This window comes from Perissodus microlepis, chromosome 13, assembly GCF_051167445.1.
Source record: "Perissodus microlepis isolate ML-2025 ecotype Zambia chromosome 13, ASM5116744v1, whole genome shotgun sequence".
Taxonomy (NCBI): Eukaryota; Metazoa; Chordata; class Actinopteri; order Cichliformes; family Cichlidae; genus Perissodus; species Perissodus microlepis.
Genome location: NC_140473.1, coordinates 2,838,776 through 2,854,957, shown reverse-complemented (window position 1 = coordinate 2,854,957; position 16,182 = coordinate 2,838,776). Strand labels below are relative to the sequence as shown.

General features: G+C 37.5%; 1 protein-coding gene across 4 annotated transcripts in view; it reads left to right on the top strand.

The window, feature by feature from the left end:
• Positions 1–1,533: 1,533 nt before the first annotated feature.
• LOC146374490 (cadherin-1-like) overlaps positions 1,534–16,182 on the top strand; it is a 68,278-nt gene continuing 53,629 nt past the window's right edge. The window contains exons 1-7 of one of the 4 annotated variants that reach the window (XR_014802012.1): positions 1,633–1,969; positions 9,109–9,254; positions 9,364–9,958; positions 11,196–11,760; positions 14,883–14,941; positions 15,035–15,131; positions 15,224–15,339. Coding sequence is in view for 3 of the 4 variants with exons in the window: in XM_084949070.1 (XP_084805196.1) it covers positions 1,766–1,969 (204 nt within the window). In the remaining variant the exon portion in view is untranslated. Of the gene's footprint in view, positions 1,970–9,108; positions 9,255–9,363; positions 9,959–11,195; positions 11,761–14,882; positions 14,942–15,034; positions 15,132–15,223; positions 15,340–16,182 lie in introns of all 4 variants that reach the window. The other 3 variants (XM_084949070.1, XM_084949068.1, XM_084949067.1) reach the window with 3 other exon arrangements.

The window sequence follows — 16,182 nt, the reverse complement described above, 5'->3', positions numbered from 1 at the left end:
ATTTTTGTGTTTACACCCACTCTTTCGAATAGATGCAAGTAAAACACAGCAGAAAATAAATAAAATCAAAGACTAGCGGTCCTGTTGCTCTATTTTCACCTGTAAAGTAGGAGTGGGGTAGGCAGAGGTTTACCCTGGTGTAGGTGAGCTCCAGCTGTCAGTTGAAGAATCAGCGAGTTTCTCTGAATTTCCCATTACGTCATAGCGCACTCCCGGTGCTTGCTTGGAAGTTTAGGGGTTTTTTTCGCTGTAAAAAGAAGTTTTCTTCCCACGCGGAAGGTACACTAATGTTTTTGTCACTTTTTATGGAATCAAATTCAAAATAAGGTCAGTACTTCCACGCTTTAAACGCTACATGCTCACACTCTCTCCGCACTCGATATATTATCCATTGTTGATCTGCACACAGCTGTTGTCACAAACTCGCACTCGCTTACGTCACTGTCATGAGGCATTCTCGCAAAAAAAAATCACGGTTTTAGTAACGCAGTAACGCAGCGTTCCTACGGGAAAGTAACGGTAATCTAATTACCGTTTTTGCAATAGTAATCCCTTACTCTACTCGTTACTTGAAAAGAGTAATCCACTTCCTCTCCTGACGGTTTTTAAAAATGACGTCATAAAATTGTGCACTGACCTGCTTCTGAAGCCAGCTTCAAGGAGCTGTTTTGAGGTTCCTACTTGAAATACATACTCTCACTAACCACCCGACCGACACCAATTCACAATTATATAGCCTAGTAAATACTTGTGTTACGGATTCAAATATTGGGGATGGATACAAGAGGAAAAACCACAATAACAACACTGGTCCGGCCGGGTTGAGTCAAACGATGATTTTAATGATCACACGCGTGGGAGATGGACACCGTACGCAGACAGCATCAGATCTCAAAATGGTGGAGCATTGATCAAACTCTTATAGCCTCTAGTGGCCCCCACCTAATCATAAAAGCCTAAACATTCACATTCTTTCTCTCACACAGTGCCTAAGCTACGACCTTGGCTCCCTGTTTATCTGCTCCTGCTGAGATGGGGCAGAAAACTCCAGTATGTTCTGTTCTCTTCTAATCAGACAAATAAGGCGATGACTTCTTGCGAACAGTATTTCTTATAACTCAGCAGTATAATGCATCATAAAACAATATCATTCATTCACAATCAACCAGCAGTCTAATGTAATGCAAATCAGCTTAACAAATGCAATAGTTATCACCTTCTTCTAATTCAGGAGAATAATGCAAACTAAAACTACATAATAATTCACCATCTTTAATTAAGGGTCTAACATGGCATAAAATAATATTATAATCTGACACTTGTCACGTCAAGACAAGTTCACAGCAGTAAGTACACTAAATAAATTACTAACAAAGCGGTTCATACATTCATAGTATGTCCATAACAGTACAAAATAATTACTTGCATCATGACATTGATTTAATGCAAGATAAAACTTGCATTAAATTAAGGAGTTGTATATTGTCAAGAATTTTTGTGTTTATATACAGGGTATATAATTTAAATATCCCTATGGTGAAAACTGGGAAATGACGTTATAGTCTGAAACATTTAGTGAATGTCTAAGCTCTAACCAAAACAAAAAATAGTGGACTGTATTTTGAAAAGATTACTCCGGAAGTGTACTTGTTGTCTTTCCGGCGGAAGCTGCAGACGGCGAGAATTGCAGCGGCAAACCCTAAACACACACTGGATTGAAAAGAGCTTCTCTTATTCAGCGTTACATGTCCTCTTGAACACAGACATGTATCGCCCGGGTGAACCTGTTCGCCAGGCGCCTCCACCGCTGCCGTTCGGACCTCCACCGCCTCACGGCCCTCCTTTTAGACTCACAGGGCCCTGCTCTGTTCCTCCTCCTGGACACTTACCCCCCAGGCCCTGTGGACCATATCCGGTCGCGGCACGAGATTATCTCCACAACAGACCGCCGAGTGGGCATTTTGTTCGTGTACGTACCCAAGACTAGGTAGTACTAGCTTAGTGGCCAAGTAACATGATTGGGAAAAGGGAGTTGGCAACCATAACGCTAGCGTACGAATTCATAGACCACTGTGAGATGCAGCTCTGACACTCCTGTATGTGCGGAAGGCATCAGTGCACAGCATGCACCTCTCATTATGAAAGAAGTGGTTGGTTTCTGTATCCTAACTCATTTTTTTGTGGGTAAATGCGAGTCACGTGACTGACACGAGCACGCTGCACAACGTTTGGCTTCACGCTTCATAACGTTGTACTGCAAATATGTGTAGCCGTTTCTTATTAGGTCTACCATATTTAGAAATAAATTTAATATATGTCTATGATCGATGCATAAAGCAATTTCGAGAATTCATAAAGTCATATGTAGTTAAGAAAAAAACAAAAACATTTTATTTAAATAAAAAAAAACACACATTGGTGGGAGGGAAACAAAGAGAAACTGGCTTCTTTTTCCACTCTAACCGTGTTTACAGGCCGTTATCTGTTTTACACACTCGATCAAATAAAAAATACAAAATAAAACAAAAACCAAGTTAAAAATCAAAATGTCTCTTTCAGTGGACATAAAAAAAGTCTTCGACGTAATGTTAAGTCTTTTGTGCTATTTGGTGCATCTCAAATATATAAAAGAAATAATCCTAAAAGTAGCTATACTGAAACAAACAAGAACAGAAAGTAAAATATTCCCTCCAAACAAAACGTATAAATACGAAACATGCAATTCAGTCCATGCTCCGCCCATCTAGTTATAAAGCACCAAATCACAACAACTGTCCTGCAAGGCATGGCCAGCGACACTCCCTTTTCTGTCAATGTAAAGAACTGTAAAAACACATTCAATCCCTTAGATATGTTAATAAAAGACAAATAAGTGCAATTTTAACTCTATGTATCAGTTTTTGTACATGATAAAAGAAATCCGTCAGCGTGGGCAAGAAATAAGTGTGTAAACATGTAGAAAACATTCTGGTAGCTCACTGGCCAGACTGTCTTTTAATTATAAAACAGAAGACTTCTGTTAATCAAAGCTATTTTTTTCCTACCACCCTAAGGTACATAGTGAAAAAAACAGGAACATTTCTGTCATTTAATTGTTTCTCTGTTACTTAATTACTTTTATCCGGTAAGTTGTAAAGGTTAAGGACATACAGTTAAAGGTCTAGCATCTACGCTGTCCAAAGACACGCAGTGGGCTGGATTGGAGTCTTTGTCGAGCCAATTCTGTTCCCTGGCCCTTATGTTTGACAACCATGATGTAGACAGATATATAGCCTACAAATTTCTGCTAGACTAAACATCATTTTAGACAAAAGAGTGAATGAAATTTAAAAAATGTAGTTTCTGAAATGGTAAAGAAAATCAAAATGTCTTCTTAAGAAAAAAATGTTTAAACGTTAACGTCTTGTGTTTCAATTTTGAAAAGTAGTCACATTCCTTATACATTTTTAATAATGTAAGCTGGCTGCAAATAACTACTAACGTTCCATTTGTTACCTGGTGTCTAAAAATGAATTTATAGAGGTTGCTGGTAGAAAGACATACGAGAAAGGAAAGAAATTTTAGAAAAGGTATAAGAAATACACTGTTATCAACCCTAAAACAGCCGTAATAACTCGGAATGCTTTCAAACTTTCAAACTTGCAGACGAACTAGGGGAACACATAATCTTCTTTAATTATGTCTTGCATTGGTTAAAGGTTTTTAACCCCCGGATAAAGTACAGAAATGCTAGTCCACCTGTTTGTTTCTTTCTAAGATATGGTTGAAATGGTGCTGCTGTCTTCTGCTGATCCATTTTCTCTGTAAAAGTAATTAGTACTTGCTAGCTTCCTATCTAATCAGCAACTGTTTATGTTTATATGTATGTATATATTAACATGGTACTTAGCTAGAGAGGGCTACTTTTGGGTCATTTCATACGCAACTTTTTCTGTCTGCTGTGGAGTAGTGACAAGCGGCAGGCTTTGTGGTTAATTTGTCAGTTCCGTATGGATCAGTATTTGCTCTAACTGCTTCACATCAACAAGGGTAAGTTGGCACTTTTTTTTCTGATGAAAAACAGTCTAGATCATTTGTGAGTTGTAGTGTTTTATAGTGTCTCTGTATGTTAATTGCTAATGCTAATTACTTTATGACAATAACTAAGCAGTATCATGAAGTGTATCTCCAGGGAGTCTCTTGTCCTGTGGTTGCTATAAGTCAGTGTTTGGACTTCACTTTGATTAGTCTGTTCTGTTGAAATAACAAAGTCTGAGTTGACGTAGAAAAATGTTGGTGATCTCAGGAAAAGAAGTATTTAGATAGCATGACCCAACCAATAAGGTCAGCAGTGTAAGCTACGGTTGAATGAGCTTGCTGCTGTTAGATATTATTAGATCAAATGTGGAATTATGCCAAACATCATATCCTACTTATATCATCTGACTTTAAGGAATAAAATTGATAAACCATTCTAATGCTGGGACATTCATCCCCTTTTAGATAGCAGAAACCATCTTAACAAAATGCAGCCACAACAACAACTTCCTTGTTACATAATTTCCTTAGGGATTAATAAAGTATTCTGATTCTGATTCCTTTGCATTGTTAGTTAGTTTTTAAGTGTACTCTGATGAGTTATTTAGTAAAATTAATCATTAAATAAATCAGTCCTAGGGGTGTTCATCCCCGGTTTGATTTCGGGAGGTTACAGATCCCTTTGTGGATGTGTTAGTAAGAGCATCTAGCGTAAAAACCCAAGTAGCTCTTTATCTTCAGTAGTTTGTGTGAGATTCTTCACAGGGAGTGTGATTCTCCCTCTGTGAAGAGTTCAGCTGAGCCAGTGAACCTGGACTGCATCTGTACTGTTTTAAATATCATGTAATAAGGTTAAACTGTTATGTAACCTGAAAAACTTGTAATGGAGAAGTTAGTTATCCCCTTCTTAGGATTGTACCATTAGTTTATGTCTCTGTTTTGTGTTCAAGGTACCAGTGAAACATTTTTATGAACATAATATATTTTCTGATAGTGTTTATTTACTCTACATTGTTTCCCGTATTTTGCAGGATAACATTTTAAAATGAAATTGAATTGGATTTTTAAATCCTGGAGATGCACTGAAGAATTGATGGGATTTGAATTGTCCCTTATTTGCTTTTAGGAATGGGCAAATACATGTAAATATGTTGTTGTACTGATTCATGACTTTTTTCTTAAGAAACATATAACATGTCATTTTTAGCCTTCATGTAGAGATTTGTCTTCCTTTGTACAGCAGGAAAAAAACAGTACTATCTGTGGCTGCTACTCAGTTTGACTTGGTGGAAGTTGTATGTTTGTGTGCCTACATTTATCAGAGGAAACTATTGTGTATTTTAAAATCTAGTTTGTTTAGTTTTACAATAGCCAAAAGTCTTGCTAAAGAAACATTTTGGAAGTTGCATGTTTTATAGTCACATACGGTAATTGTACAAGCCAGAGTTCAAGAAGCCTTGGAAGCATTTAAACACCATTCTGATTACCATTGTGAGCACACAAGATTGTGGCCATGGCTGATTTTTATAGCATTTTAATATATTTATTGTATGTGGCACATGTTACATTAGGTAATTAAGGAGCTCTGTTTTTTTAACCTGTCAGTGTCTTCATTTGCTTGGTTATGTTGTGACAAAATAACAAATTTATGTGTACAAAAACCTTTCAAAAAGTAAAGAAAACCTGTGTCCTGTGCTGTTTTTTTTTTTTTTTTAAAAACAATTTCATTTTTACTTTAGAAACATCAGCTAGTGTTACTAGAGTAGAGCTGGCTTTTTATGCTTTTATTGAGACTCACCTACTCCATTTGCATCCCTTCAGAGTCACTGACTGCAGATTGTTATTCACACAGTGGTTCAGTCACTTTTTACAGCATGTACTCTGTTCAGAATGACCTGGAAGGTGATGTTGATGCTTAGCACTGTTTACTTTATTAAAATTCCTGAGAAAATAGTTGCCACACAACTCCACTCACATTTAACTAATAATAATCTGTATGAACAGTTCCAGTCTGGTTTTCAACCCTCCCATAGCACTGAAACAGCACTTATAAAAATAACCAATGATCTTCTTATGGCAGCTGACTCCGGTTTACTTTCCATTCTTATTCTCCTCGATCTGAGTGCTGCTTTCGACACTATTTCTCACTCTATACTTCTCAGTAGGCTAGCCTCTATCGGTCTCTCCCATACTCCACTAGCCTGGTTTAAATCATACCTGTCTGATCGCACTCAGTTCATTCAACTCAAATCCTTTACTTCTCAGCCCTTTCCTCTGACCACTGGCGTGCCCCAGGGATCTGTCCTGGGGCCCCTTCTTTTCATTATCTACCTTCTACCGCTTGGACATATTTTCCGTAAATACAATATCCATTTTCACTGTTATGCCGATGACACCCAGCTTTATCTGTCCACTAAACCTGATTCTGCTCTTCCCCCATCCTCCCTTACCCTCTGTTTAGCTGAACTAAATTCATGGTTCTCTTCTAATTTTCTCAAACTCAATAGTAATAAATCCGAGCTCCTCTTGGTGGGCACTAAATCAACATTATCCAGAACCAACAGTTTCTCTATTACTATCGATAACTCACCGGTCTTCATTTCTTCCTCTGTGAAAAGTTTGGGTGTCATCCTCGACAGTACTTTATCTTTCAATTCACACATTAATAATGTTACTCGGTCTGCATATTTTCAATTGCGCAACATTAATCGTCTCCGTCCTTTTCTCACCCCACATGCCACTGCCATTCTTGTCCATAGTCTTGTTACTTCCCGGATTGATTATTGTAATTCACTTCTTTTTGGTCTTACTCAAAAATCCATCCACAAGCTCCAACATGTCCAGAACTCTGCTGCCCGTATCATCACCAGGACCCCTTCTGTCCACCACATCACTCCTGCCTTGCAGCAGCTTCATTGGCTCCCGGTCAAATATCGCATCAATTTCAAAATACTCTTGTACACATTTAAGGCTATTCATCATCTCTCTCCTCCATATCTCTGATCTGGTTAAGATCACCGCCCCATCTCGTTGTTTCAGATCTTCTTCTTCCCTTTCACTCTCCGTCCCTTCCCCCCGTCTTGCAACCATGGGCAGCAGGGCTTTCAGCTGCTCTGCTCCACGACTCTGGAATTCCCTAAATCCTGATTTAAGAAATATCTCTTCCTTCTCACTCTTTAAGTCCAAACTCAAAACCCACTTGTACAAAATAGCTTATCCCACATAACCTCTCCACTCTGCTATTTTATTTGTTTATGTCTTATGCTTTTATGATTCTGTAAACTGCTTGCTTTTATGTTGCTTTTATTCTACTGTGTACAGTGACCTTGAGTGTTTTGAAAGGCGCTTTCAAATAAAATGTATTATTATTATTATTATTATTATTATTATTATTAGTCTGGTGAGATTATTTTTCTCTGCAATTCATGAATAGGCATGTTACTGAACTTGCATTTGAACAAGAAGATGTGATACAGAGTTTCCTCCATGAAGAATGTTCCTAATCTTAAAATGAAACATGAAATCTGTCCTTTTAAAGTAGACCAAAAGTTTCACATTTCCATGGTGGTTAGCTAGGGCCTTGTATCTTAATTGCAAAATCCTAACTCTGATATGCTGAGACAGGCAGGATTCACATGGATGAATTTCTGGCTTCAACACTCTTATTTGCCTTGAATTGGGTAACATCATGCATCGCTGATCTAAATTACAGATCAATTGCTTTGCTTTGTCTGTACTATAAGTGGAGAGACATTCAAGATCTGAAGCACCAGTGCAGACATTCAACAGTCATGATTATTCACTTGTGATTTGGTCGCTTGTGCAGTTTGGCATCTAAATGTAAGAAATAAGTTATTCATTGCAGTGAATAATCACCCTGTCGTATTTGAACAAAATTACTACGAGGAAGGCACCTCGGCTGATGTTAAAGGCTAATCAAAGCTTGGCTAGCTTCCCTTGTGATGATTGGTTACTATTGCTATGACATTTGTGCCAGCAAAGTTACCCCCAAACATCAGGAAAGCTTATGTCAAGCGTTGGAAGCAATGCATTGATGTGAATCCTGCCTTGACTTACACAGGTGATAATACTGCAAGGGTTGACTCAGCTAAACAAACTTTAACTGACTATAACTATAACTGATTCTTCTTCACAAAAAGAAGAATCTCACTGCTTAGTACTCATCTATGTAAAGATCCAAAAAAGGAGCCACTCACTGCATTCAGATCTGCTGTAAAAGCTTTGCTATTCTAACATTAAGATAAGTAAAAGACTATATAAGCAAAGACACAGTTGTTATGGAATAAATGCAGACTAACTGAAACGTAAAATTAAAGTTTTATATTGTCAAGAATAAACAGTGAATAGTTTAGAGCAAATACTCTCAAAAGTTGGAACATTATTTTACCTTGGCAGTTTAAGTTGTCGTCACACTGGAAACGATTCACTCATTGCATATTTACTTTGAAGCTGACGACTGGTCACTTAGTAGAATGCCGGGAAGTTCAGAGATGTTTCTTGGGTCCTGCTCACTTTGAGTCACCAGCTGTTATTTTCCCCATACTTGCTCGACGCAACTTTCTATGGTCTCTGGTTGTTACATCAGTGTAAATTGTTTCCAGTATGGATGCAGCTTCAGTCTACAAAAAAAAAAGTAGACAGGCTTGACACTTGACACAAGTAGTAAAAGCATTAATCCACTCTGTAGCAATAGTGACAGTTATACTCTGTGCTCTACATAGAATAAAAACTGTCAAAATTACTATGGGTTTCAAGATGCGGCAGGTCAAACATAGGCTGTTGTAAGATTTTGTAAAAAATTCTAAAATAAGCTAATAATTACCTGTTGTGACCAGACCACTTAAATGGTTAATCTTTTGTTTTTAAATGGAAAATATTCTAAGTGCAATCATTTAGTGTGATAAACCAAAACTGCATGGGCTTGACCATTTTTAGATAAATACTATCATTTGGGAAATGTCTATTTAAAATCTCTTTAGAAGTTATTCCATACAAAATAAAAATGCCATAGATAATCTTCTGCAGTTATAACCTGTACAGCACTATAACATGAAATCTTAATGCTCTCAGCCCCACTGTAGCAGCTTCTCCATAGACCGTAGTACACCAATTGCTTTGGGAGGAAGCCAGCAGATTGTTACTCCTGCTGAACCATCAACACATCCGGTACCACAGTGGAATCCCCCTCCAGTGGAACGTCATTCTCTAGATAATAGGTCTGTGTGTGTGTTTGTGTGTGTTTCTGTCATTGAAATAGTGTGTATAAGTCAGAGTTTCAGCATTAAAGTATTCTTTTGTTTGTAACACATGCTTGTTTGTTTCCAGTGACCGTGCTGGTGAGGAATTCCTGAGATGCATTGCAGCCAACAAACCTCTCCCAAACTATCTGAAAGGCAACATGGCATACAACCTGGCTGAGGCATTTAAGTCAGCTAGTATATTGAAAGAAGCAGTCAAATCAGACCGTGAATTCCAGAAGCATGTGGCTAGAAGCAAGAGCCGTAGTCGAAGCCGAAGCCATAGCAGAAGCCGAGGCAGGTCTCGAGCCAGGAGTCGCGGTCGAAGCAAAAGCAGAGTACGCAGCCGAAGCAGGGGAAGAAGCAAAACTCAAGCCTGTGGGAAGAGTCGAGCTAGAAGCAAAAGTAGGGCTCGCAGTAGGAGTCGGAGCAACAGTCGAAGTGAGAAAAAGAGTCATGTACGGAGCAAGAGTCGAGCAAGGCGATCCAAGTCACGAAGTAGCAGTAGTGAAAAGAGCCGAGGCAAAGGCAAAAAGAAAAACAGGAGCCCCGGACTCATCACTGTCAACAGCAGTAATAATCTGCCAGGAAATAGTCTATTAGAAGGATTGAAGCTGGTTATGAGCAGCCAAGATTTGGAAGATCACCTGCCATCTCTCAAAGATATCATCCTCACTATTAAGGTAGAGCTTATTACTTATTCCACAAGTTATGCTGAGATCATTGTTTTGCTGGACCAAATTGAAACCAGCTGCATTGTAATAAAAAAAATCAACATTAAGAGTTCACAACAACAAACCCTAACATTATAGTAACGTTTCCCAAGTACTAGTATGATTTAGCATTTGTAAGTCATTAATTAGTGTATTTTTTTGTTTGTTTTTAAATTAAGACAATCTTGCAGTGCAAAACAGAATTCTCTGACATGCTTTATGTAACTTGATCTAAAAATGACATTGTGTATGGAAGTAACTAGTAATTGATAGAGGTTTCAGTAGCATTATTTATATATATGTATATGTATTTATAATATAAAGAAATAATCAAATTCTATGTAAAATGTCTAAGTAGAAGTGCATATGTCAAGTCAAGTAAAATTCTTGTAATTGCAGAAGCTGTTTTTAGGAAAATAAGACTTTTCAGTGAAACCTGTACAAATTATGTGCTGTATCTACCCTGCATGTTACATTGGGACATTACTATTACAAATTGCTATTATATTTAAATAATAGCAGCTTAAATTAATAGGAGCTTAAATTGAAATTTCTTAACACAGCACATAGACGTCTCGGACATTGGCAGTTGTAAATGTTAAAAGCTATAGTTTATAATGGTAAATGGTAAATGGCCTGTATTTATATAGCGCTTTTTTACTAGTCCCTAAGGACCCCAAAGCGCTTTACATATCCAGTCATCCACCCATTCACACACACATTCACACACTGGTGATGGCAGCTACATTGTAGCCACAGCCACCCTGGGGCGCACTGACAGAGGCGAGGCTGCCGGACACTGGCGCCACCGGGCCCTCTGACCACCACCAGTAGGCAACGGGTGAAGTGTCTTGCCCAAGGACACAACGACCGAGACTGTCCAAGCCGGGGCTCGAACCGGCAACCTTCCGATTACAAGGCGAACTCCCAACTCTTGAGCCATGATAATGGCGAGGTTTCAATATAGGCCATATGATCCAGGAAAGAATGTTAGTCTTAAGTTAAAGCATGTAACAGTGCACTGGAGCTTGAGGTTTTTAGTTGGTGTTTATGCTGAACCTTATTTATGCTGAAATGAGAATTACATTGACTTACAAAGGCTCGTGGGTGAACAATTGATTGCTTTAGCCCTGAACCTTTAAACTGAGCAGTATAATTGTGAGCAGCCACAAATTCAGTGTATCTAATTGTGATTTCTTCTACACAGGCTCCAGATGAGGGCAAAAAAGTTGAGTGTGTATCTAATGAGCCTACACACATGGAACATGACAGTCAAGACAGTTTATCAATGCTGGAAAAGGAAAGCATGCTGCTTCCACATGAAAGAGTTGGTGGTGATTTCTCATGGCTTCAAGGACAAAGTCAAGAAGATGCTGCATACCAGAAAGCTAATGAACTTGAAGATGAAGAGTCTTTCTTGTATGGGAATGAACCAGCTTCCCAGATTAATGAAAAGGCCAAACTACAGAAAGAGAGTAGTTCCCTTTCCACTCGTTGTGGACATCTTCTTGATCCAAATCAGTCCCTGCAGTTGGCTTCTTCAACTTTAGTCCACTCCAATCTGGACAACATGGAATATGAGAAAATCAAGACCATATTAAAAAGCCTGGGTTCATCAAGTGAGATCAAGGTGAAGACGCAGGGTCAGAATGAGCAGGAGTCATCTCCTACACTTGTCAATTCAGACAAAGCAGCAGCAACTTTAGCATTGCCAGCACTCAATAACCCAAATGTACGTCAGGCTCTGGAGTCTCTGCAATCTCTGATCAAAGGTGAGAGATTTCTATTAAATGAAAGATTCAGCATAGTTTACTCATGCTACTGAGTTCTATTTTTTTCAGTATTTTGTGTTATTAACGATAACAGTTTTTTGATTTACTTCATTATGGCAGATTATGTAATGAGTTACACATAACATACTTTTAAAGTTTAAACCTGGAATTGTATGTTATTTGACTTGTCTGTGAATACAAACCATACGCAGTGTATTTAAAATAAACATAGATAATTTAAAAGGATGCACTAGTTAATGGACTACTGTTTTCAGGACTTGAGTTTGGCATTTAGCTAACTTCGTCTTTTGTTTTTGAACCAGAAGGGATTTGGATTTTATATTGGAGGAAGAGTGGAGATGCCCAGAATCCATGTTTTTTTGAAGTCCAGTATCCACAGTTACTGATAATTTGTGGTGCCGCTTCATCTTCCGGTATTTGTAGTGATTGATCCACTGTGTTTTATCAACTCCATTTTCAGTACAGAAGATTGTACAGCACTATCTCACAAGTGTTATGGAGATGCTGGTTTCTTTTTCCAACAGGACCTCTATCTAACGACAGTGCCAAAATTACTAAAATGATTTTCTGATCTGTTTATAAAGTAAACAGTAATAACATACTGTTACTTTATTTAACAGCATGTTATTGGTCAGCTAACTCATCTGACGCTAACCCCATAGAGCAGCGGTGCCCAACCTTTTTTGCGCCACGGACTGGTTTAATATCAGACAATATTTTCACGGACCGGCCTTTAAGGTGTCGCGGATAAATACAACAAAATAAAATGAAAAGGCCAAGACAAAACTGTGGTATTTTGTAAATATAGTAATAAACGCTAATTCACTGTGTAATTGTGTAACTTTATTAGCAGCGTCCTCCTGAAATGCTCCAACAAATTTGAGAGTAACATAGTCCTCTGTGCCACTTGCTCTCGCGTAAATATTTCTTTCAAAATAAGACACACAACTACAACACGGGAAAAGACCCAGGGAAACAGAGTTAACGATAAAAACCCTGAAAACCATAAATTTCACAACCAAACCTCAAATCTTGCGGCCCGGTACCAAACGACTCATGGACCGGTACCGGTCCGAGGCTCGGGGGTTGGGGACCGCTGCCATTGTTATATTTATATAACATACAGACGAGGTAAAGGGTGCTCAGGCTCCTAAACACGTGCTTAACTTTTGGTGAAAGAGTCTTTGTTTTCTTTTTTTCTGTTTTCTTTGAACTCTTCTTTTTCCAGGGTGGAATGATTGTACAGCATACATTTTTAATTACTTTAAAAAACAAGAATTGGGTGCACAAATTTAAATTTATTTTGAATTTTCTTTAAACCACACTGTGTTAACATTGTACATACAGGCTCAAATATATACGTCCCCACTAATATTTGGTTAACTGTCCCTTAGCAAATTGCACCTTGACCTGATGCTTTTAGTACCGATTAACAAGCTTCTGGCGTAATCCTGGCTAGATATTTGACTAGTCTTCTTCTAGCTGCTGATCTGAGGAAATGTAAAAGAGGAAAGCTTTTGGAGGTTGCAGTCCTCCTTCATTATTCCAGCCACTTTGTGCAATGTACCAGTACAACTGTTTCATGTGAGTGGGACAGTTTGCGTGTTCTTTTTATTCTTGGCTAAGTGCTGACATATCCAAATAACTTGTACTTATTTATAATTGTTTGAATTGATGATTCTGGAATGTGTAGTTGTTTAGAAATGTCTCCGTGAAACATCCCCTACATGTGTAAATCTACAATTATCCATCATAGATCTTCACAGAGTTCCTTAGACTTTTCCAGTGTTCTAGACATCGGTCAATGCCATGACTGCTGGCAACCAACTTTTTATGCTGGAAAAGAGAAACTACCAATTGTAGTCAACTGGTAGTTTTGACAAGTCAATAGGTAAAAGCCTTGTCAAGTTAAGATTCTGTAGAACCCTCAGCACCACTTATTAAAACATAGTGAAGTGAATGTATAGATTTAAGCATACATATAGTTTTTGCACTTTGTAGATTAGAGACAATCCATCAATTTAAACTTATGAACCAAATTCTTGTTTTAAGTAATATAAGGTGTTGTACAATCAGTCCACATTGGAAAAGGGTTAGGGTTAAGACTCAAGTGACTACTGTGACTACAACTGTAAATGTGCATACTTTTCAGATGTTAGACATTTCTGTATTGTAAATCCTTTTTGATTGATATGAGGAAATATTCTATAAGTCTGAGGTACTGGATTTCTGATTTTCACATGCTGTTAGCCATAGTCATTGATATTAAAACAAAATAAGCTATTTCAATTTGTTTAATGAATAGGAATGGAATAGGAAATATATATGTAAATTTACCCCCTTTAAATCAAGTAAAAACAAGAACATTTTTACCAAATTATCAGTTTTTAAAATAGACTCATAAAGGGTAACTTTTGCAGTGGTCATGAAAGGGGAAAATGGGAGAAAATTATAAAGATCAGACCTTTTTCTTGTAGCAGTCTGTAATGAGTTTTATTTAAGCTGTGAAGTTGGGCATTTTGATATGGGAGTCTGTGGAGATTGAGTTGCTTTTGGAGGCATCCATGAAACTGCATTTTCTGGCTCCCTGAAATTTGCTTCCTTTTTTAAAAAAATCCCGAAAGGGAATTGGGAAAGACCAAAAAAAATAATGGTTTAAGTAAACCATTGTTTTTTGTATATATTTAAGCATACATACGCATGCTTAAATATATACTTCACTCTCTTTTAATCCAGTTTCTGGGTAGCTAAACTATAATGATTTGCTAATTATCACACGTTTTGCATTAGATTAGTTATATTAATAGTTTTTATAATTCTTTCATTGTGTTGCTGGTGTGGTTGTGATTTTTTTTTCTTTTTTAATGAAAGAGGTCATAAAACATTTAAAATTTCATTAGGTCAGCCAGCATTATTGTTGCCTAAGGGATGGCAACAAGCACAAAAGTCTGCTTGTGTGAAACGAAGAGATTTGTATGACAGCTATTTACCCAGCTGATGTCACCTGGTCTGATGTCTTAGACCTCTGTTATTATTCTTTAATACTTTTATTAGTGAAAGCATAGTTATACATTAATTACCGTTATTCTTTGATCCTTCAGCTACAAAGGAGAAACGAACAAAAAGTGACTGCGCATCTCAAGCATCTGATAAACACAAGGTGAATTTTCAAACATCATTTGTGTAATGAAGTGAGATACAGAAAAAAATGCTAAAGCACCTGCTTATTTTGAAATTCGAATGTGTTTCACAGGAGGGTGACAGTGAGGAAAGGAAGAGAGAGAAACAAGAGAAAGTAAATAAAATGGAGTCTTTGGCCAAAGAACTGGATGAACTGTTAAAACAAGATGGTAATGTAGTGTTCTTTGTTTATTTCCATTTTGTTGTCTCCCACAGTCTAAAATATTCCTTACACTTAAATACTTTTCTTCTCCATTTGCAGGACTGGGTTTTATAACTTCAGTTACTGGCTTTTACTGCCAGAACTGTGAGGAGTTCATTGGAGATTTGAAGTCTGCTGAAAACCATGCAGCTATCCGCCATCATAGTAACTCTATTGTGAGTACCCATTGTACATAACTCATTATGGATGAGGCACACGATACTCTACATTCTTTTGAAAAACATAAAAGGATAAGTATGTAACCGATTTCAACTTGGCTGACATCTTTTTCACATAGTCAAGGTGCTCCTTGTATATACAGGAAAAAAATGTTCAATGATTTTTAGTTATATTTGATTTAAATAGGATCATAACCCTTCAACTTCATGACTACATATTTAAAGGTTTTAATGCCACTTGTGCCTATGTTTCATGTTACTCACCAAAACACACTGTGTGTATCTTTGCATGTTGCTGGAGCTATTAATTCTATGAAAAAAAAAACCCAGATGGAGTAGCCCTGCACCAACATTTTTGCCAGTGCAATTCACCAGTTGCGATTTTCTTTCAAATTTCCTTCTAAGGAAATCAAACAGCTCAGAACAGTTGCGTCATTACATACACTCATCATGACCATGTCTTGATAATTTTGGATTTTTTGGTGATTTCTTTGAGCTGTTCTTTTTCCAGGTTAGACTGATTCTGCAACATATATCTTGAGTGATTTTAAAAAACAAGAATTGGATACACAAGTTTGAATTTATTTAGGATTTTCTATCATCCACACAGGGTCAAAAGTATACATATAGGCTCAAATATATGCATATACTCAAAAATTTTAATGAGTGGCGTCAAAAGTTCTACAATGTCTTTTAACTTGACAAGGCCGAGTCAAGTCATTGTACAGTCATACATGGTACAATAGTACAATGAAAATGGAAAACTGTCCTACATTGGCACTACATATAACACAACACAACACGATACGACACATCACAACGTAACACAGACAACACAAC